At 38.1% G+C, this 22,898-nt stretch overlaps 2 protein-coding genes across 3 annotated transcripts; one reads left to right on the forward strand and one right to left on the reverse strand.

The window, feature by feature from the left end:
• The first annotated feature begins 633 nt into the window (after nt 1-633).
• Nucleotides 634-21,581, forward strand: LOC128222831 (uncharacterized). 2 transcript variants are annotated; one of them, XM_052931963.1, is made up of 4 exons: nt 634-1,845; nt 2,188-2,304; nt 10,700-11,051; nt 20,718-21,581. In XM_052931963.1, the coding sequence occupies exons 1-4, from the start codon at nt 672-674 to the stop codon at nt 20,848-20,850; spliced, it is 1,776 nt and encodes a 591-aa protein (XP_052787923.1). In that variant the 5' UTR covers nt 634-671; the 3' UTR covers nt 20,851-21,581. The 2 variants fall into 2 exon arrangements, with proteins under 2 accessions (XP_052787923.1, XP_052787924.1); XM_052931964.1 differs by having other exon boundaries at nt 2,191-2,304.
• LOC128222832 (uncharacterized) lies at nt 14,899-18,526 on the reverse strand. The gene is made up of 2 exons (XM_052931965.1): nt 18,314-18,526; nt 14,899-17,506 (listed from the first exon to the last, which is right to left on the reverse strand). The coding sequence occupies exon 2, from the start codon at nt 17,494-17,496 to the stop codon at nt 16,471-16,473; it is 1,026 nt and encodes a 341-aa protein (XP_052787925.1). The 5' UTR covers nt 17,497-17,506; nt 18,314-18,526; the 3' UTR covers nt 14,899-16,470.
• Nucleotides 21,582-22,898: the final 1,317 nt, after the last annotated feature.

Raw genomic sequence — 22,898 nt, forward strand, 5'->3', positions numbered from 1 at the left:
GTGATGAAGACAAAGATAATGACATTGAAGATATGGAAGACTTTCTACAGAGTGAGCAGCCGCTAGATGGTGGGGAAAGAAAGGAAGGAAAGGCTGGTGGAAAAGAAGCTTGTATGACTGGGAGTGGGAAGAGTCAGGGCTATGGAAGCAGTGGTAGAAAACAAAACAATGGGCGTAAAAGAGATGGTGATTTTACTGACAATGGCAATGGTTTGGGTGGCGATGATGGTGATAGGGGTGGAGATGGAAATGGAAATAATGATGAGAACAATAATCAGTTTATGAATGCTGTGTTCTACCCCTGCCTTGTCTGCAAGGCTTCATACCAGGAAAGGTCTGATGTGATGAAGCACTTGTCCAAGATCCACCGACTGATAAATGTTTGCCAGATATGTTATTTTGAAGAGGAGCAGATACGTCGTTATGCGAACCCTGTGTCTCTCAGAAACCATAAAGTTAGAGACCATCCTGAGTCTATGGTGCATTGCGTGTGTGGAGCAATGTTGATTGACAAAAAGATGCTGACAACTCACCAGAAGAAGTTTAAATGTGAGCAAAAGGTATTTGGAGGGAAGGAGGCAGAGATGGTTAGATGTGTGTGTGGAAAACGGTTTGGCTCGGAAGAACAGTTGTATGCGCATAGATCAAAGTGTCGGAAAAGGTCTGAGTCAATGAGTTCTGAAAGCAGTGTGGATATGTTAAGAACTCAAAAGCCAGACACTTTTGTACACAACGAAGAGTATAGGAGACAGGGTAAGGCATTAGATGCAGGTGTCTTACAGACCAAGGGTATATCAGACACTCATGATAATGACATAAATAGACACGATAAGTCTTCAAGCCTGAGAAATGTAAATAATGTTCAAGAATTCATTGAACATTTGGCATCAGATGTGAACAATAATAAATATAGTGGAATGTTTCCTTATTCCTCAGAAAAGAGGCGACAAAGAGAGAGAAAATGTAAAGATAGAGTACACAATTACAGTGAGAATTATTATGATAACATGCTACAGGCTCAAGCAAGACTGCTATTCAGTGAAAATCTGAAGCCTAAATGTCCAGTAAATATCACAGAAAGTGGTGGACCACAAACATTTGCAAAGAGAAAGATACTTAGTGTGGCCCCATGTGAATATGGCCCATACACTACAAGCAGGAATTCATACATTGATTCAGGGTCTGTTCAGTATTCAATGGGAAAAAGTGGTCTTAGTGGTGTTGGTGTTTATACTGGTAGTGAAGCGGGAACAGGTGCATACAGCAGGCTGGGTGTAGGTAGCCCTTGGGGCATAGAGCCTACCCCTACAGTTAGGTCAGGTGTGGATACTCAATGGCAGAGAAAAGAGACCCACCATGGAGAAGCTGGTAATATCCAGGCACAAGTTCCTCGACACTTGATGCAGGACCCTAAACGCACAGAAGGTTCTGAAGTGGACATTCAGTGGAAGAGACAAATGCTGGATCACCAAGATGCTAGTATTCTTCGCGGGCAGGCCCCTAGTCTTCTGCGGAAGGCACCTAGTCCTCAGTTGCTGTCACCTAGTCTTCTGCGGCAGACACATAGTCCTCAGTTGCTGTCACATAGTCTGCGGCAGGCACCTAGTTCTCAGTTGCTGTCACCTTGTCTTCAGCAGCAGAATCCTAGTCATCAGTTGTTGGCGTCTAGTCTTCAGCAGCAGGCACCTAGTCTTCATTTGCTTTCACCTAGTCTTCAATGGCAGGCACCTAGGCTTGGACGACTGACACCTTCTTGCACTGTTGGATCCGGTGTGGACATAGAATGGCAGGAGGCAGTCAACAACCGAGGAGCTGCCGACGTGGTGGATGTCAACAATAACCCGGGTAATATTGGTTTATTTATAGCCAATGTCATGTCAGATAATTAAGGTAATACTTAATATATTAAATACTTATTTCTTTAAGCAAATACTTAATTTAGTTATTAATTATTTCTTTAAGCTCTATCGTGATACCCTATAGAATTGCTTTGCTGTTTTGACTGGACTTAAAATAAAAACAACAACAAAATTGTTCCATTTTGACCAATACATTTAACAGAAAGTTAAATCGTATTTATTGTACTCATGAAATGGCTCAAGTTTGGTAAAATCTAGTAGAAAAAAAAGTACACTTATGTTTTTCTCCTTTGTAATTTAAGAGAAAATGTGTTTGCCTGCCTTTTAGCAGGTGGTGGAAGCTACACAAACCCGACCATCTACAAGCCCAGATTCAATGGGACCAGCTATAGTGCCCCAGTAACCCCAACCCAAGGAACCCCGACCCGAGGCACAAATTTGTCAGGTACTCAGGGGTTAAAGTTGACATTTAGCTGGACCAGGGCTTCTTTAAACTGGCAATTTGCTGGTCTGGACCGATTTTGACCAAGCCAGACCGATTTCAGTTTCAAAAAGTGTAAAAAAAAAACACCGTCAAATATTTTCTCATTTTAAGCTCTACTATTCGAAGAATAAGGAGAGCTATACTACTCACCCAAGCGTCGGCGTCGGCGTCACCCCTTGGTTAAGGTTTTGCGTGCAACCACACATAGGTTAATATCTCAGCATCTACTTGAGGTATTGCATTGAGACTTGATACAATGGTACTCTGGTACTCAATCATCCAACCTACTTAATTAACCAAGTTAGATAACTATAGTTTGCATTTAATGCAAATAATAGGCCTTTATTATTTGACTTAGAAATTCTGGTTAAGGTTTTGCATGTAAGCACACATAGGTTAATATCTCAGCAACTGCTTGAGGTATTGCATTGAGACTTTATAAAATGGTACTCAACCATCCAATCTACTTAAATAACCAAGTAAGATAACTCTAGTTCGCATTAAATTCAAATAATGGCCCCTTTTTATTTGACATATAAATTCTGGTTAAGGTTTTGCATGTAACCACTTTAAAGTCAATACCTCAGCGAATACATCATGTATTGCATTGAAACTTTACACACAGGCTCCCTACCATTTAACCTTCTTATTTCATCAAGTAAGATAACTCTGTCTTTCATATTATATAATTTTTGCCCCTTTATTATGCGACTTAGAAATTCTGGTTAAGGTCTTGCATGTTAGCACACATAGGATAATATCTCAGCAACTACTTATAGCGCGCTGTCTCTGTGACAGCTCTTGTTTTTTATAATTTCGGTCCAAAACAACTTAGTCAGTAAAAGATGTAGAATTTGTTATACACAAACATTCACCGGTCATTCACACATTTAAAACTACCCCCAATAGGTCATAAAAGTGTCTTAGTTACCATGAGACCGATGCGACCAGCTGCTTTTTCCGCTACGCTGAACACTCTAAAGCCTGCTTGTTAATTAGCAGACGCAATTGGTCCAATCCCGTGTTTTGGTACTGGCAGAAGACACAATTAAACTATGTGTTAATAATGTGCTTGCAGCTATCCTGATTAAGTGTTAAAATTGGTCCCTATTGCTATGCCATCGGCGATCATTACATGATACATCCATTTTTAGCTCGACTATTCAAAGAATAGGTGGGCTATACTACTCGCCCCAGCGTCGGCGTCGCTGTCCAGTTAAGTTTTAGGGCAAATTGGGATTTTCACTTATAAGTCCAATACACTACATTCAATTGACTTAATACTTCACACAGCAGGTTCAGGGCCATCACATGATGAGGTTAGATAACTCCATATCATTCTTTACACAGATTATGGCCCCTGATTGGCTATGGAACTTAGGTTAAAGTTTTAGGGCAAGTTGGAATATTTATTAATAACTTCTATATCCTTTGTTCAATGGACTTAATACTTCAACAGTTGTTCAGGACCATCACACAATGAGGTTACATAACTCCATATTATCCTAAATACAAGTTATGGCCCCTGATTGACTTAGGTTAAAGTTTAAGGGCAGGTTAAAGTTTTAGGGCAAGTTGGGATTTTCACTAAAAACTCCAATACCATTCATTCAATTGACTTAATACTTCACACAGATGTTCAGAGCCATCACATAATGAGGTTAGATAACTCCATATTATCTTTTATACAAATTATGGCCCATGATTGACTATGGGCAGGTTAAAGTTTTAGGGCAGGTTGGGATATTGTTTAATAACTTTTATACCCTTCATTCAATTGACTTAATACTTCACACAATTGTTCAGGACCATCACCCAATGAGGTTATATAACTCCATATCCCTAATACAAGTTATGGCCCCCGATTGACTAAGGTTAAAGTTTTAGGCAAGTAAAAGTTAAGGGCAAGTTGGGATTTTAATAAAAAAAACTTCTATACCTTTCATTAAATGCACTTAATAATATTTAAAATTATTTACGACCATCTTACAACAAGAAACATAACTCAGTTTTAAGCCTAAATACAAATTATTGCCCTTGAATTTTTAGCTCACCTGTCACATAGTGACAAGGTGAGCTTTTGTGATCACAATTTGTCCGGCATCTGTCTGTCGTCCGTCCGTCCGTAAACTTTTACTTTAAACGACATCTCCTCATAAACCACTTAGCCAATTTCGTCCAAACTTCACAGGAATGTTCCTTGGGTGGTCCCCTTTGAAAATTGTTCAAAGAATTGAATTCCATGCAGAACTCTGGTTGCCATGGCAACGGAAAGGAAAAAGTTTAAAAATCTTCTTCTCCAAAACCACAAGGCCTAGAGCCTTAATATTTGGTATATAGCATCATCTAGTGGTCCTCTACCAAAATTGTTAAAACTATCCCCCTGGGGTCAAAAATGGCCCTGCCCCGGGGGTCACTTGTTTTACATAGACTTATATAGGGAAAACTTTAAAAATCTTCTTCTCAAAAACCACAAGGCCTAGAACCTTGAAAATTGGTATGTGTCATCATGTAGTGGTCCTCTACAAAATTTGTTCAAATTATTCTCCTGGGGTCAAAAATGGCCCCGCCCCAGGGGTCACTAGTTTTATTACATAGTGTTATATAGTAAATCTTTAAAAATCTTCTTCTCCGAAACTGTAAGGCCCAGGGCTTAGATATTTGGTATACAGCATCATCTAGTGGACCTCTTACCAGATTTGTTCAAATTATTGCCACAGGGTCAAAATTGACCCCGCCTAGGGGGTCTTTGTTTTTACGTAGTGTTATATAGTAAATCTTTAAAAATATTCTTCTCCAGAACCGTAAGGCCAGGAGCTTAGATATTTGGTATACAACATTATCTTGTGGACCTCTATCAAAGTTGTTCAAATAATTGCCACAGGGTCAAAATTGGCCCCGCCCTGAAAGTTATTTGTTTTTATATAGTCTTATATAATAAAACTTTAAAAATCCTCTTCTCCAAAATATAAGACCTAGAGCTTTCATATTTGGTATATAGTGTTACCTAGTGGACCTACACCAAAGGTATTCAAATTATTGTCCCGGGGTCAAATTGGCCTTGCTCAGGGGTCATTTGTTTTTACATTGTCTTGTCACTTAAACATCTTTTCCTCTGAAAGTAAAGGTCAGAATGACTCCATACTTGATATGTAGCATCCTTACATGGTCCTCTCTCAACTTTGTTCAAATGGTTTTGTTTGGCCCCCTTTAGGGGTCACCAGAGCAAAAAATAGAAAAACCTTTAAACAACTTGATCTTATTAACTGCTTGATGGATCTTCAAGTCTGAAGCATCCTAGCATGGGCCTCTGTCAGGTCTTTTCAAATAATTTTGTTTGGCCCCTTTTAAGGGCCACCAGAGCTAAAATTAGTAAAAAAAACTTAACATTTTCTTCGCATGAATCCATTGATAGATCTTCAGCAAATTTGGTTTGAAGTGTCCTTGCATGGACCTCTCTTAAATTTGTTCACATAATTTTGTTTGGCCCAGATGCCATGGCAACCTAAAGGAAAATGTCAACAATTGGTTATAATCATCTTCTTCTCCTAAACCGCTCTGACAATTTTGATGAAACTTCATAGGAATGATCCTTGGTTGGTGCTTTTTTTTTAAATTGTTCAAAGAAATTAATTCCATGTAGAACTCTGGTTGACATGGCAGCCTAAAGGAAAAGTGTCAACAATTGGTTACAATCATCTTTTTCTCCTAAACCGCTTGGACAATTTTGATGAAACTTCATAGGAATGATCCTTGGTTGGTGCTTTTTCAAAATTGTTCAAAAAATTAATTCCATGCAGAACTCTGGTTGCCATGGCAACCTGAAGGAAAATATAGGCTGTTGTGTCCGCGCTGTGACTTTCTCTTATATGGACAGATTTTAAAATGACTTGCCATATGTTTTCGACATACCAAGACAACGTGTCGTGTGCAAGACCCATGTCCCTACCTCTAAGGTGAAAGATACACTAAGTGTTTATTCACAATGGAATGCTGAATATGAGGACATAAAGAGTGTTGGCTGTCATTTAGTATGATTGGGGTTTTTTCTATGCTCAGAGGCAATTTAATATAACTTGCAATATATATTTGACACATAAAGGCAAGATCAACTTTTTATGTACTTGTTCATAGATCAATGTCACATTGGGGGGCATTTGTCACATACTTTGACAGCTCTTGTTCAATAATCTTTGAGAAACAAGCTATATTAATAACAAAGGTTAAACTCTTTTACTCAGGTGAGCGATTTAGGGCCATCATGGCCCTCTTGTTATATAAAATTTTTTATTTAATTTTTTAAATTTCCTTTGAAGGGCATATTTGTATATTCTTAACCACATTTTCATAATGGGAAATCAAGTTATTTGAATGACTTGCGTCATTGTTTGGGCGGGCTAGTGGGAGGGCAGCATCAGTAACCTTATGTATCAAATAATTTTAGTTAGGTTTGACATAAAGAGACCAAACTTGGTATTATTACATCGTTATTGTATTCCAAGTCAAAGCGGCGTAGTCAAGTGCGCTGTCTTACGACGGCTTTTGTTTGATTACCAAACGGATAATTTAAATTGTAATAAAGAATCATTGCTGGTTAAAAACAGGTTTAAAGATAAATGCATTTGTTATTTTTAATCTGTGAAAACATATTTGAATTAATTAACCTAGTAATATAATTATAGAATATCACATAGACACGCTTGATTAAATAAATAGTCTGAAAGCTGAGTGTGCTGCTTACATCATATTAAATCACAGTAATGAAAACATAGTTTTTGATATCACAACTATAGCTTGTTGCCCCGATTATAAATCTAGATATATATTATTATTATCAAGATTATCAGTTGAAGGGTAACCCAATGTTAGAATGTAGAAGCATTAAGCAAATAAATCATAATACTGTTTCACTTTTTATACCCCCCAAAACAAAGTTTGGGGGGGGGGTATACTGGAATCGGGTTGTCCGTCTGTCCGTCTGTCTGTCTGTCCGTCTGTCCTTCTGTCCGTCCGTTTTTTTTTTTGTCCGGGATTCATCTTTGTCGTTATTGAACAAATCTTTTTCAAACTTTCAGATATTAATGGCCATGATGTAAACTTGCGCCTCTGTGAAATTGGTACGGGTCACATGACCCTGACCAGAGTTATCTCCCCTTGATGTGTTAAAGTAGGCAAAATAAGCCCTGTCCGGGATTCATCTTTGTTATTATTCAACAAATCTTTATCAAACTTTCAGAAATTAATGGCCATGTTGTAAACTTTCGCCTCTGTGAATTTGGTACAGGTCACATGACCCTGACTGGAGTTATCTCCCCTTGATGTGTTAAAGTAGGCAAAAGAAGCCCTGTCCGGGATTCATCTTTGTTATTATTCAACAAATCTTTATCAAACTTTCAGAAATTAATGGCCATGTTGTAAACTTTTGCCTCTGTGAATTTGGTACAGGTCACATGACCCTGACTGGAGTTATCTCCCCTTGTAGGCAAAATTAGCTTTGTCCGGCCTAACTCCAGGGCAAACAACCTAGACATGGAGGGGTGGGGGGTATTCGTTAGCCTATGGCTTACAGTTCTAGTTGTCATCTGACCGCTTCCCAACAGCCACAGTTAATTACGATCGCAGTCGTTCTTGTGAGAAACGCCACAAAACTCTTTAGTTTGAATCTCATTTGAATTAAGCTTGTACCAATGACTATCTGAATTGGCGATGTTGGCTCTAGAGCCCTCTTACGAATTGCCACATTGCAAAAAAATATTGACAGAAAAGACGTCAAGAAAATGTGTGACATTTCTATATAATGGGACTTTTAAAAAGGTCTTTCTTTTGAGGCGGAGGTGGGGTATTTTTTGGGGGGTTGGGAGGTTGCCGCCGGGTCCGGACCGATTGAGGTTCCTAAGCTAGACTATGATTTTAGTGGTTCAACATAACTGGCGTGTAACAGTCTTGGTACTGTCATCGGTGTGTGTGTATACCACATGATCAAAATGAAGATTTAAATCAAAGGTATGGATGTTGGGCCAAAGATCATGGTCATAGTGACCTGGAATGATAAAAGGTTGTCCGAGTGATAACTCAACAATGCCTGCGTCCATGGCCCTCAAACATGACTTGGAGGTTGGGCCTGACCAGTAGATGACCTCTATTGATTTACGGGGTCATTGGGCCAAAGGTCAAGGTCACAGTGACCTTGAATGATAAAATGTTGTCCGGGTGATAACTCAACAATGCCTGCACCCATGGCCCTCAAACTTGACTTGGTGGTTGGACCTGACCAGTAGATGACTCCTATTGATTTAAGTGGTCAAAGGTCAAGGTCACAGTGACCTTGAAAGCAAATTAAAAAATTCCTGGACCTATGGTCATCAAACTTGATATGAAGGTTGGGCCTGACCAGTAGATGACCCCTATCGACTTTGGGAGTCATCTGGCCATAGGTCAAGGTCTCAGTAAGCTTTAACGTAATAATGTTAACAAATCTTCTCCCATTGATATCTCAACAATGCCTGAAACTATGATCATCAATATGGAAGTTGGGCCTGACCAGTAGATGACCCCTATTGATTTTTGGGGTCATTGGGCCAAAGGTCAAGGTCAGTGACCTTGAATGATAAAAGGTTGTCCGAGTGATAACTCAACAATGACTTCAACTTGACTTGGAAGTTGGGCCTGACCAGTAGATGACCCCTATTGATTTAAGGGGTCAAAGGTCAAGGTCATGTTGACCTTGAAAGCAAATTCAACAATTCCTGGACCTATGGTCATCAAACTTAACAGGAAGGTTGGGCCTGATCAGTAGATGACCCCTATTGACTTTGGGGGTCATTGGGTCAAGGTCACAGTAACCTTAAATGCAAAATAGTTAACAAATCTTTTCCCAGTGATATCTCAACAATGCCTGAACCTATGATCATCAAACTTGACATGGAAGTGGGGCCTGACCAGTTGATGACCTTTATTGATTTTAGGAGTCAAAGGTGAAGGTCACGGTGACCTTGAATGCAAAAATGTTGTTCGAGTGATAACTCGACAATGCCTGCACCCATGGCCCTCAAACTTGACTTGGTGTTACGTCTAACCTGTAGATGGCCCCTTATGATTTTAGGGGTTATCGGGTCAAAGGTCAAGGTCACAGTGACCTTGAATGAAAAAAGCTTGTGAAATAACTTGACAATGCCTGCACCCATGGCCCTCAAAACTTGACATTTAGGTTTTGGTGACTAGCTGATGACTCCTATGGATTTTGAGGTCAAAGGTCATGGTCATAACACACTCTATCCTCACACTTTGAATGGTCATACTCTTAAAACTGCCTCAACGGCATACAATGTCAGTGACAAATCAGCTGTCATTTCGGTCCATGCATATTTCATTCAATTGTCCATATAATTCTGACAACATGGCGCTCAGGGGGGGCATAATGTTTAACAAACATCTCTTGTTTATAAGGCTTTATGTAAGAACATTATTGTCATCATTATGTCATCCCCATTCATGGGAAGACATATTGTTTTTGCCCTGTCCGTCAGTCAGTCTGTACGTAGCTGTTCGTTTCCGCTCAATAACTATAGAACGCTTGCACCCAGGAACTTCGTTCTTGGTTTGCTGGTTGGTCATGACTAGTAGATGACCCCTGTTGATTTTGTGATCAGTAGGTCAAAGGTCAAGGTCGCAATAAATTTGAGGTGAAATAACAGTTTCCGCTCAACAACTAAAGATCCTTTGGGTCCAGGAACTTCATACTTGGTATGCTAGTTGTTTATGACTAGTAGATGACCCCTATTGATTTTGAGATCAAAAGGTTATAGGTCAGGGCTGTTACCTTTCAGGTAAAATGTTGGCGGTGACCTTAAGCTTAAAAATGGTTTCCGTTAAATAACTAAAGAATGCTTGCACCCAGGAACTTCATACTTAGTATGCTAGTTGGTCATGACTAGTAGATGAACCCTATTGATTTTGATATTAGTAGGTCAAAGGTCAAGGTCGTTGTGACCTTGAGGTGAAGAAACGGTTACTGCTCAGCAAATAAAGAATGCTTGCACCCAGGAACTTCATACTTGGTATGCAAGTTGGTGATGACTACTAGATGTTCACTATTTAATACGAATGAATAAACCAAACTTCACTGTTGGTACGTCTCCAGTCCAAAATTACAAATTTCATGTCCATCGTTTATTTTTTCTCAGCTACGACCACACAATAGGGGAGACAAGCGCTTTATCAAAAAAGCAAATTCTAGTTGGGTAATGGTGTTAAAGTTATCAGTATATCATTATTCATCAGTGTTTATAACAATGAAACAAACAATTGTCCTCTTTATAAATTAAAAAGTTGATAAAAATGGAATTTTTCTTTACAGATGGTGAATTTCAGTTGTTGGATTTCAACAAAAATCTTATTGGATCCCCAGCAATATCCCAGCCTACTGGCCAGGCTAGAAGGAAAAGGCCAAGCCCACTGGCCAAAGGTGTTGTTCCTCTGAAAAAACGCTTTGAGGATAAAACTGGTCTCTGTAGGGAGAACACGGGTAAAACCAGCCCTGGTAGAATGGAGAAGGGTAAAACCAGCCCTGTTGAAGCGGACAAAGGTAAAACCAGCCCTGGCGAAGATGAAAATGGTAGAACCAGCCCTAATAAAGCTGGAATGGGTGAAACTGCCACAATTCACAAGAAAGGACGAAGGAAAACTAGCACGCCAGATGAAGAAGGGAGGTATTGAGAACAAAATGATAACTGTTATAGTATCTTAAAAGGGCTAGTCACCAGATGATACCATTCGTGAAAAAAAGAACATTGTCAAAAACTTTATACAATGGTACTCAACCATCCAACCTACTTAATTAACCATGTTTGATAACTCTACTTTGCATTTAATGCCAATAATAGGCCTTTATTATTTGACATAGAAATTCTAGGTTAATATCTCAGCAACTGCTTGAGGTATTGCATTGAGACTTGATACAATGGTACTCAACCATCCAACCTACTTAATTAACCATGTTAGATAACTCTAGGTTGCATTTAATGCCAATAATTGCCCGTTATTATTCGACTCAGAAATTCTGGTTACGGTTTTGCGTGTAAACACACATAGGTTAATGTCTCAGCAACTACTTGAGGTATTGCATTGAGACTTGATACAATGGTACTCAACCATCCAACCTATTTAATTAACCATGTTAGATAACTCTACTTTGCATTTAATGCCAATAATAGGCCTTTATTATTCGACTCAGAAATTCTGGTTACAGTTTTGCGTGTAAGCACACATAGGTTAATATCTCAGCAACTACTGGATGAATTGCATTGAGACTTTATAAAACGGTACTCAACCATCCAATCTACTTAAATAACCAAGTAAGATAACTCTAGTTTGCATTAAATTCAAATAATGGCCCCTTTTTTATTCAACATAGACATTCTGGTTAAGGTTTTGCGTGCAAGCACACATAGGTTAATATCTCAGCAACTACTGGATGAATTGCATTGAGACTTTATAAAACGGTACTCAACCATCCAACCTACTTAAATAACCAAGTAAGATAACTCTAGTTTGCATTAAATTCAAATAATGGCCCCTTTTTTATTCAACATAGACATTTTGGTTAAGGTTTTGCATATAACCACTTTTAAGTCAATGCTTCAGCAAATACATCATGTATTGCATTGAAACTTTACACACAGGCTCCCAACCATTTAACCTTCTTATTTAATCAAGTAAGATAACTCTATCTTTCATATTATATAATTTTTGCCCCTTTATTATGCGATTTAGAAATTCTGGTTAAGGTCTTGCATGTTAGCACACATAGGATAATATCTCAGCAACTACTTGATGTATTGCATTGAGACTTTATACAATGGTATTCAGCCACCAAACCTTATTGAATAATCACGTTAGATAACTGTCTTTTGCAGATAATGGCCCTTTATTATTACACTTAAAAATTCTGGTTCAAATTTTGCACGTAACCACATTTATGTTAATATCTCCGCACATCATGTATTGCATTGAAATCTAATCTAACAGTGATCCATGCATGTTTCCCCAAAACTTTTCAATCCTTCCGCTTTTCAACACTGAAAAGCGGCGGAATAGTCGAGCGCGCTGACTCTGTGACAGCTCTTGTTACTGAAGAAATACTGTTTTTGCCAATTTTAGGATCATCTGGTGTCTAGTCCCTTTAAAAAGACATTCCATCGGTTTAACAGAAACACCTAATTGTCAGTCTTGTGTGTGTTCATTGTACATGTTTGCATGCACGAAAGTATGAGGAAGGTGATTTATTCTTACAAAGAAGAGTTAAACTTTCACTCTCACAGATTGTTGTTTTGACAACTTCTTTAGTTTTTAGCTCTACTGGCCTTTGGCCAGTAGAGCTTATGCAATGGTAATGTGTACGTAGTATGTGCGTCCGTGCGTTTCTAAACAATTGCTTGTGAACATGATACAGTCTTCAGTTTTGATTGTATCTCGATGAAACTTGGACAGTATCTAGATATCCATTAGAGCTCAGTTCCTTTCGAAAACCAGCCAGATCCGCCCATGCATGCCTAAATTATGGGCCTTGATAGTATTAAAAAAATGCTATTGTGTAAACAATTCGTTGTGAACACGATACAGTCTTCAGTTTTGATTGTATCTCGATAAAACTTGTACAGTATCTAGATATCCATTAGAGCTCGGTTCCTTTCGAAAACCAGCCAGATCCGCCCATGCATGCCTAGATTATGGCCCTTGATAGTATAAAAAAATGCTATTGTGTAAACAATTGGTTGTTAACACGATACAGTCTTCATTTTTGATTGTATCTCGATGAAACTTGTACAGTATCTAGATATCCATTAGAGCTTGGTTCCTTTCGAAAACCAGCCAGATCCGCCAATGCATGCCTAGATTATGGGCCTAGATAGTATAAAAAAATGCTATTGTGTAAACACTAGCTTGTGAACACGATACAGTCTTCAGTTTTGATTGTATCTCAATGAAACTTGTACAATATTTAGATATCCATAAGAGCTTGGTTCCTTTCGAAAACCAGCCAGATCCGCCAATGCATGCCTAGATTATGGGCCTTGAAAGAATAAAAAAAATCAGTTTGTCTGTAAACAATTGCTTGTGAACATGATACAGTCTTCAGTTTTAATTGTATCTAGATGAAACTTGTACAGTATTTAGATATCCTTTAGAACTTGGTTCCTTTTGAAAACCAGCCAGATCTGCCCATGCATGCCTGGATTATGGGTATTGAAAGTATAAAAAAATGCTATTTTTATCTTAGTCTATTTTTAGCCAAGTCTACATGAGTGAAGTCTATTTTTAGCCAAGTTTACATGTCACAATTTGCTTTGCCCCCCCCCCCCCCCCCCCACTGGAGATCGTCCCACAAGGGACCATTGTGGCAACACAAACGACCTCGTTGGTGGAGGCCCAGGGAAGAGTTCTCTTTTCCCCCTTAAATTGGGAAATGTTAAAAACCTTTTTGTCTGAAACCACTATGCAAATCCTTGCTGTTTTGAACAAGGCTTTATTTAGTGGTCCACCACCATGGTTGTTCAAATTATGCCCCTTGGGTCAAAACTGGCACTGCCCTGGGTGTCACAATTTTCCTAGAGACTTATTTAAGAAATATTTTCAAAATCTTCTTTATATTTGCGCTCTCACAGACAGAGTTCATTTATGGGACAAGAACCACTAACAGCTATTGGATTGAAAAGGGCTGGTGCATTTACACCAGCCAATATTTATTGTATGATTATTATATAATTGAGATTATGAGTGAAATAATAAGTACAAGTCCCATAAAGTTGGGCGTACAAAAAAGTCCCAAACCAAGTCCAACCGAAGGAGGGGAGAGCGCAAGTATACTCGTATTCAATAATGACTAGAGAATAATACTTCAGGGTAGCAAAAACTACCAAAATTAATAAAGAAACAAAAATAATAACAATAAAAAAAAATTAATGTAAAAGTAAAAAATTAAATGGCAAGGTTAGAAGAAATAAAGAAAGTTGACAATGTATAATACATGTGAACCTATACAAACATATGGTACAGTATAGGTAAATTGAAGTGTAAAGGTACTGCCCATTGAAAAAGCAGTCATTGACACATATCTAAAATAACAACAAAAAGGTAAACATGATTAGAAACATTTGTCAAAAGATTTGACATATAAGGAGTCATGTCAAAGTAAAATGCAAGTTTGGCACATTTAGACAGATATACATACACACAAATTAACAGCCTATGGAAAATATATACATATAACACAAGTATCTACAATGATTATCAAAGCACATGTTTCAAGATGATTGAGACACACTACCAATGTCCCTAATTGTTAAAAAGGAAGAAAAATTGGCATGAAAAAGTGCCATGTGAAATGGATGCACAACCAACATCCACCATAATTGTTATGTGACAACGTGTTGTATTGCACACCTGGTTTGCCTTTTTGAGTTTTGAGGAGATAGATGTGAGCAGATTTTGCGTAGTATATTATGCAAGAGATGCAATCAACAGCTGTTGTTGACCTGCATCAATTTGTGTGGGCTCATGTTGAGTGGTATTGGTAAAGGCGTTTTGTTGAGGTGAGGAGCCAATGTCAATGCTTTGCTAACCTGCAAACGGGAAAGCAAGTCGCATATTGTGTTGTTCTTAGTGCTAATGTGTTTGGAATGAAAGCAGAAATTGTTTTCCAAAGCAGTCAGAACAATAGCTCTTATTAGTTTCATCATAATTTTGTCTTTTGATGTCTGTTTGTTCAAGCAATAAACAACGGCCATGTTGTCGCAAATAAATAATATGTTTTTGTTTCTCCAGAGGTGGCCAAAGATTGTCACAGCAAGTGCAATTGGGTACAGTTCAAGAATATTGATATGGTGATGTTTGACCTTTTCAGGGAAGATACCAAATGTCCAGGAAGAACCATGGGTGCACGCAAACCCTTTTGACCCCGCGGCGTCAGAAAACAATTTCAGGGTTGTAGAAGGAATAAATTGTTCCACTGTTAAAAGTGTGCAACCATTGTAGTTATCTAGGTAGGCATGCCATAGTGCAAGATCGGCTCTAGTTTCGCTGGTCATGCGAATATGATGGTGAGGTTTGATAACACCAATGGTCAGGTCATAAAGGCGCCTTAAAAAGCAGCGGCCTGGTTTTATAACTTTGCATGCAAAATTGAGGTGACCTAAAAGGGATTGTAATTCTTTTAGTGTAACCTTTTTACGATGTTTGAAGCTTTTTAAGAGATCACGGAGCAAACTGACTTTGTCTGCAGGCAGCTTGGCAGTTAATGAAGTGGTATCCACTAGAATTCCATGCAATTCTGCTGAAGTGTTGGGATGTACTGTTTTTGAGTCCTTAATTGGCAGACCGATATCTTTAGCAAAATTCAGGAAAGTCTTTAGGGAATTTGAACAAGTTTGAGTTCCAGCCGGACCCACAAAGATGAAGTCATCAATAATCTGAGATACGAAGTTGACCTTGAGTTTATGTTGTAAGACCCATTGAATACTCGAAGAGAAAGCTTCAAATATGGCAACTGATGATGAAGCACCCATTGGTAAAACCGTGTCAAAATAATATTTGTTATCGAAGGTGAAACCTAGTTTGTGGTAGTCTAATGGTGACATTGGGATAATTCGAAACGCTGCTTCGATATCAGCTTTTGCGATGGTTGAGTTACGTCCACATTGCAGAATGAGAGAGGCAACATGGTCAAATGTTTCTAATGTTACCGCAGAATTTTGTTTTGGTATAAGTGAGTTCACAGCAGGCAAGGTTGCTGAAGGTGAGAATGATAAATCGTGGATAAGACGAAAACAGTTTGGGGTACGTTTTGGTACGGCTCCCAGCGGGCTACAGACAAAGATTTTTAGTGGAGGGGTGTTATATGGACCCTTTATGCGACCCCGGGTCACTTCCTTTGAGAGTTTATTTTGAACAAATGTGAAGTGAGTATGCACAGAAGAATGGTTTTGTGCAGTATGTGGTGAAAGGATTCCCTCTGTACCAAGAGGAAATCCCTCACTGAAACCTTTGGCAAGAAACTGTGTTTTATCGGTGTCATAACCATGAATGTAATCTATGAACTTGTGGATGAGCACCGGGGTGGGCAGAGGGAAATCAGTCTCTTTTATGAGGCTGATGTGTTGGCAGGTTGACTTGTTTTGAAAGTTGATGGGGTCTTTGACCATGAACTGTTGGGTATGGGGATCTCTTTGGTGCATGGAATGGCTTTGGGCATCCACAGGCACCGTGGGGCCCCTCACAGTTGCTACATTGGTGAGAAACTGTGCATTTGAGTTTGTTGCAGGCTCCTGATTCTTGAAACTCCCAACAGTAACCTTTCTTGTATAGGATGTGTGCAGGGATTTTGTTTGAGTGTGGCCTAGAATTGAACTTTGAGGGGCCACGAAAGGAACTGTTCATCATACAGCAGAAAAGGTATGTTTCTGTATGTATAGTTCCCCAAGGAATGGATGGTGATGCTGCACGCAGACGCCTAAATTTTTCATCATAGGCAATCCATTGTTGCGAGTTATGGGAGAGATTTTGGATGATGGACATGTACCGGAAAAGTTGTGGTGCTTGAGAATGATATTTTGCTGAGTATATGTCTGCGTATATTTGAAAAGCCTTATTCCATTGGTCAATTTCAGTAATTCGTTTAGCAGATGCTTTCTGTATTGAAGTCACAGTTGAGTTGTTTGTTTTTTTGATGGTCATTGTTTCACCAAGATGGTCCCTATGGATAATGGATGCAAAGTCAACATACTCTCCATTTAGAATTTTGTCAGCAAGTTTCTGATCCAACGGGGGGTGAATTGCTGAAAAAGCTCCCAAAGAAACATGTTCTGGTTCGGCATTTTCAGATGGAAAGTCAGTATTAACCTCGCTATAAAGCGAATCAACTGAAGCAAGGTCTTGCTCTGATGAAACAGAGGACGCAATCGAAACAGCTGTACCGTCTGGTTTGGCAGCACCGGCACTGTTGATCAAATCCCCGATTTCCTGGAGAATGTCATCGTCTTTCGATATAACATTGGCCAACAAGACAGCAAGGCGGCTTTGTTTCCCACCAGTGGTGCTGGGCTCAGGGTCTGCCTTACGTTTCCCCGTCTTGGCAGATTTAGGGTTCTTCTTGACCATGGTGCTGAAACTATTAAAAGAGAAATACCAGAAATCAGGTAGAAACATATACCAAAAAAATAATGGATTGGAAATAGGAACACAACCAATGCCCTAAAATCCATCCATAAATATACAAGGATTGGAAATAGGCACACAACCAATGCCCTAAAATCCATCCTTTAAAGTACAAGGCTTGGAATTAGGCACACAACCAATGCCCGAAAATCCATCCTTAAAAGTACAAGGCTTGGAAATAGGCACACAACCAATGGCCGAAAATCCATCCTTAAAAGTACAAGGCTTGGAAATAGGCACACAACCAATGCCGAAAATCCATCCTTAAAAGTACAAGGCTTGGAAATAGGCACACAACCAATGCCCGAAAATCCATCCTTAAGTACAAGGCTTGGAAATAGGCACACAACCAATGCCCGAAAATCCATCCTTAAAAAATACAAGGCTTGGAAATAGGCACACAACCAATGCCCGAAAATCCATCCTTAATAATCCAAGGCTTGGAAATAGGCACACAACCAATGCCCGAAAATCCATCCTTATCATAATAAGTATTTGACACAGAATGCCAAAAATGAAGCAAATAAAAATATTTGTATTCAAGTAAAATGTGCATCTGCACAAAGTTTGGTTCATATGACATCAATATGAAATGTCTACAAATATTTGTTCGGGTAAGCATTATTTCCCCAAAACTTGAATACAGAAGTCAAATAGAGTATCATGCCATATTAACCGTGTACTCTATTATAGTTTATATAAGTGATAAATTTGACATATAAACAACTGCCCTGCAGAGAAACAGAAAGGATAGTAATACTTGAAACCAGTTTTTTTAAATGGTGCCAGATGGGAAGAGCAACTGTTCTCTCATGGGCTGCTCACTGTCAACTGCAACTGCTCTGTTACAACACTGGTTTCATCAGTGTCTGAAATATATATAGCTATGCAACAAAATGGTCATGATAGCAAATATATAAAAAGAAGACGGATTAACATGTTTATACATGTGATAGGCAATTTATGTCTTATTTGAAATGTGACACCCTTCTTTCTGCAAAAAGAAGCGCACTTCGTACAGAAAAATAGTATCTTGGCATTCCACAAGAAGGGTGTACATGTATGCCATCATCAGCACAGAAATCCTGAGTAAAACGCAGGTTAAAGTTATTTCTGCAGTGCGACCAAAACACAATGTCTGGGTTGTGATGGCATTGCGAACGAAGCAATGTATTGGTTTGTCTCGCCCGTGTATTGAAAGGGTGATTGCCACAGCGCTCTAAAATTTCGGAAACAACAACCTTTTTGCAACCTAACTTAAGAAGGGTTGTTGTCAATTCAATCAGGGCATGAACTATTTGGTCAACAGATAAATTCATATTACACAAGTCATTACTGCCTATGTCCAAAAATACAACATCAATATGAAGCTCAGATACAAGGTATGAAGCCTGCCAAAGCGATTTTGTGTTCGTGATTGGAAGCAGAGTCCCACCGCCCACGCCATGCCAGAATATTTGCATTTTTTCTTCGGCCAGGCCCATGTTAATTTTATGGTTCGAAACACACCATGACTGCAAACGTTTTGTAAACGAATGTCCTAAAATTAAAACGGACAATGGCATCTTATAATCTTGGAACTTTCTAGATAATAATAGAAAAACAAACTTCTCTTCAAACAAAGGAAAAGACGCGGTGCAAGTAGGTCAAAGGATCCAGATGATGCTTTGCAAAATATGGCGAAAAACGTTCCGTTATGTTATCAATCTTGATTGCATATGTAAGAAAAAGATGAAAGGTATAAGATACAATTTACTGTAAACCCGAGAATCCACATCAGAGTGCACAATTGAAAAAATATTCGACAGCGAAGCTGCTTGTTGATCATCTGCGTGGGCTTGGAAATTGCAATGACGTACTGCGCAACTTCCGCCACGCTTCAAGTGTAAACAGGTTATGTTACACTAATTGAAATAAGAACATCCAGACACCACGCTGACCAGCTCCTGACTGCCTGCCGTTGAGCATTTAAATGTATAAGTGCTTAATATAAATCAATTTATAACTCCTTTGTCTTATAAATTATATTTTGTTTCAAACCACAAGGCCCATACCTTTGATATTTGTTGTGGAGCATCATATGATGCATTTGAAAATATTTGAAATAATGCCCCTTGGGCAAAAGCTGGCCCCACTCCTTTTGACTTACTTTTTAATTTTTAAAGCTACAGTAATGAAATTTTGACCATGTGAACAGTTTTGCAAACAAGCATTAATGTTCTCCTCGGATGTCCTTGACATTGACCTTTGACTGACTTTTATTTTTAAAGCTACAGAAATGAAATTTTGACCATGAGTAGAGTTTTGAAAGCAAATATTTTTTGCCCTCAGATTAACTTTACTTGGCACATATTTAAATAGTTCATGCAACTAATCTGCTTACAACACTTCCTGACCTCAGATGTTAAACGTGCAGCGTTTTCAGCTAACCCAAACACAAAAAGTGAACTATATATTTGTTGCCTATTACTCAAACGTACATGCTCTGGATTGAAAATGACCACAAGAGCCATGCCAGTAGAGAATAGGCCCTTTTGGGCCTCTTGTTGTGTTTGATTAAGACAATTTTTGTGTAAGTGTCTGGACGCAAGTGATCTAAGACTCCTGAAAAATGATCAGACCTCAGTTTACCATATTTAGGTTTCAAAATTGATGTTCTATGGCAAGACACGTTTCTAACTCTTTAATGAAAATGAAATTTTCTGCAGTTTACCGAACATTTGAGATCTTTCTATTTTGAGTTTTGTTAAATTTCTGAATTAAAGGAATTGATATGAAACTCAGTTGATTCTGGGACAAAGGATTCAGTCAAAACTGACTATCTATGAGAGTGCAGCTTTAATAGAGAAATTTCACAAACAAGCTTAAAACTGCGACTTTTACATGTATATGAAGCTATATGAAGCATGAGAACACATATATACATTGTGTTTGCACCCACTACATTATTTATTTTCATAATACTGTCAAACCCCATAGGCTCATTGACTCCAAGGGACTGGTGAAAATGTTTTGAGTCTCAGAAAAATCGAGTCAAGCAGGAATGCCAATATTTTCCTTTACATCCAGTTTGATCCAACAAGTAAATTGAGCCAAGCCAGTTTGAGAAAAGGAGGTTTGACTGGAATCAAACAAAGCAGTCCATCACCATGTTAATATTTCAGGTACCCCTGTAAGACATGTCACCGCCGATTTAAGAAGCCGTACCTATATACACACCAGAAAGTTGTCCATGCAAGGAAACAGTGGGTCTATGTGCCTTCTCTCGCTGCAAAAGCCAAGCCAGCAAAGAAGTAGATGATTTCTTTAGAATGTGTCTTTTTGCAAGAACTACTTACTGCATCTCGTGTGAGCAGAGCCAGGGTCGTATTCATACAACTTCTTTTAAACTTATAAGTCAAATTCATAAAAATTTCAAAGTCATGTTTTAAGTGTTTATTTTACATAAAAGTATGTAAAATATTCAATAACAATGAAAGAAAATTAAGTATTACAGATATAATTAAGTTATTATATCATGTAACATGCGAGATGCTTAACTGAGGAAAATGACTTACATGTAAGTTACAAACTGGCTTAAGATAGTTAATGAATACCAGGCTAGTTCGATAAAAAATAAACCGTTCAAAACTTTTGTCAGCCCTCTCAGCCAGTTTTCTTGACTTTTCTTATAGGTAGACAGGAAATATTATCGTTCTCAATAATATTTAGAATATAAGGTTTTCAGGAAGTGTTGTGCCTTTTTTATCAACAGTTCTAAGAGAATTATATGTTGTATGGATAAAGAAATATTTTGATTACTTGAAAATCATGTTCCTAAGTGTTTTTTTCGTTGTTCCCTTTTGTTGCCGCATTTCACACTATTCAATTTGCCTATTTAATAAGTTTTAGATCTTCATTCAATACCATTATATGGTGATAAAAACTTTTCTTCAAGATATTTTGGTACAAAATCTGGTTAAAAAAGTATCCGCGAAAAGGCCTTTAAGAAAGAACTTACTTTTTAAGCATGTTTAACTGCTTGTAATTATTTGCACCGTATTAGTTCACTAACAATGATTGTTTAAGTATAACGTTAATCCACTATGTTAAAGTATTGTTATTAGTTGCACTTGAGCACAAATTTAGTAGGTTAATTATTTAATTATTATTCTCAATCAGTTCTTGTTTTTTTCTTGTTTACTAGGGCTTGACAGACTGTACAGTTCATTTTGTTTCTAAGTGATGGAGGTTTATCATAACCACTTGATAAATAATGTTGTAATTACTACGTCGGAAGGCAACACTTTATTTCAAATGAAGATTTAAAACAAAGATAACTTCTTTTTCTTCACCATTTTAAATGAACCACAGGCCACTCTATGCTGCTTTTTGAGTCCCAACTTCGTTTTATTACCAAAGTTTGATTAGATGATTAGTTTCCTCAAACACTTCGACAACCTGTCTAAAATAATGTTTTGACAGTGCTCCAAAGGACAGCCGATTTGTGAAGAGGTTTGTCCAAGTGTTTTAAAAAACTGAACTCTTTATCAAAAACTAAACTCTTTATCAAACTCTGGTGAAAGACCGAAGGTGGGGCTCTGTAAGCGGTGTCGACTGTGCTGTTTTATTTAAAATGGTGAATAAATAGCAAAGTTATCTTTGTTTAAAGTCTTCATTTGAGGCAAAATATTGCCTTCAGACGAAACATTTATGATGCAATTTATCACAGGGTGTACACACATTGTATATAGAAGTTGTGTCCGTCACAAACAGCCACAGGACATATCACTGAAAAATCTTGGTCGCATGTTGTTAAAATAATTATTGCCTCTACACTCATGAAACTTCATAGTAATATTGGTCCACAGGGGAAATTGGGCGTCTGCATTTTGTTTCATACTTGATTTGGTCTTGCAACATTTACGGCCCTTTACTTCATAAATTTTGTCTAAAAAATATCATTCCTGTGTCCAGGCGGTTTTGGGGGGTATTCATCACTTTTATGATAGCTCTAGTTATTAACTGATAATAAAATGTGGAAATATCTACTTGAAACATGTTTAACATTCCATTTTAAAAATGAAGCCATGTGAATTTTTTTCTTTCCTTCGTTTTTAGATGCAAAATCTTGTTGTCATAAAAGTCTACAATAAACTGCTGCATTTCCTTTTGAAAATATTTGTGATGATTATGGTAGTTAATGGATTTTCATACTTCAATGGTTAACTAGTTTGTTTATCATTGTTTCTATAGGGCATCTAGTCAAACAAACAAATATAATAAGTATGTGTTGGGGGGTGGGGTATTCCGACTTAATTTCTATGGGGCCAAAATTCGGTTCATTCAAAATTCCAAAAGACATA

The sequence above is a fragment of the Mya arenaria genome, chromosome 17, assembly GCF_026914265.1.
Source record: "Mya arenaria isolate MELC-2E11 chromosome 17, ASM2691426v1".
Classification (NCBI taxonomy): domain Eukaryota; kingdom Metazoa; phylum Mollusca; class Bivalvia; order Myida; family Myidae; genus Mya; species Mya arenaria.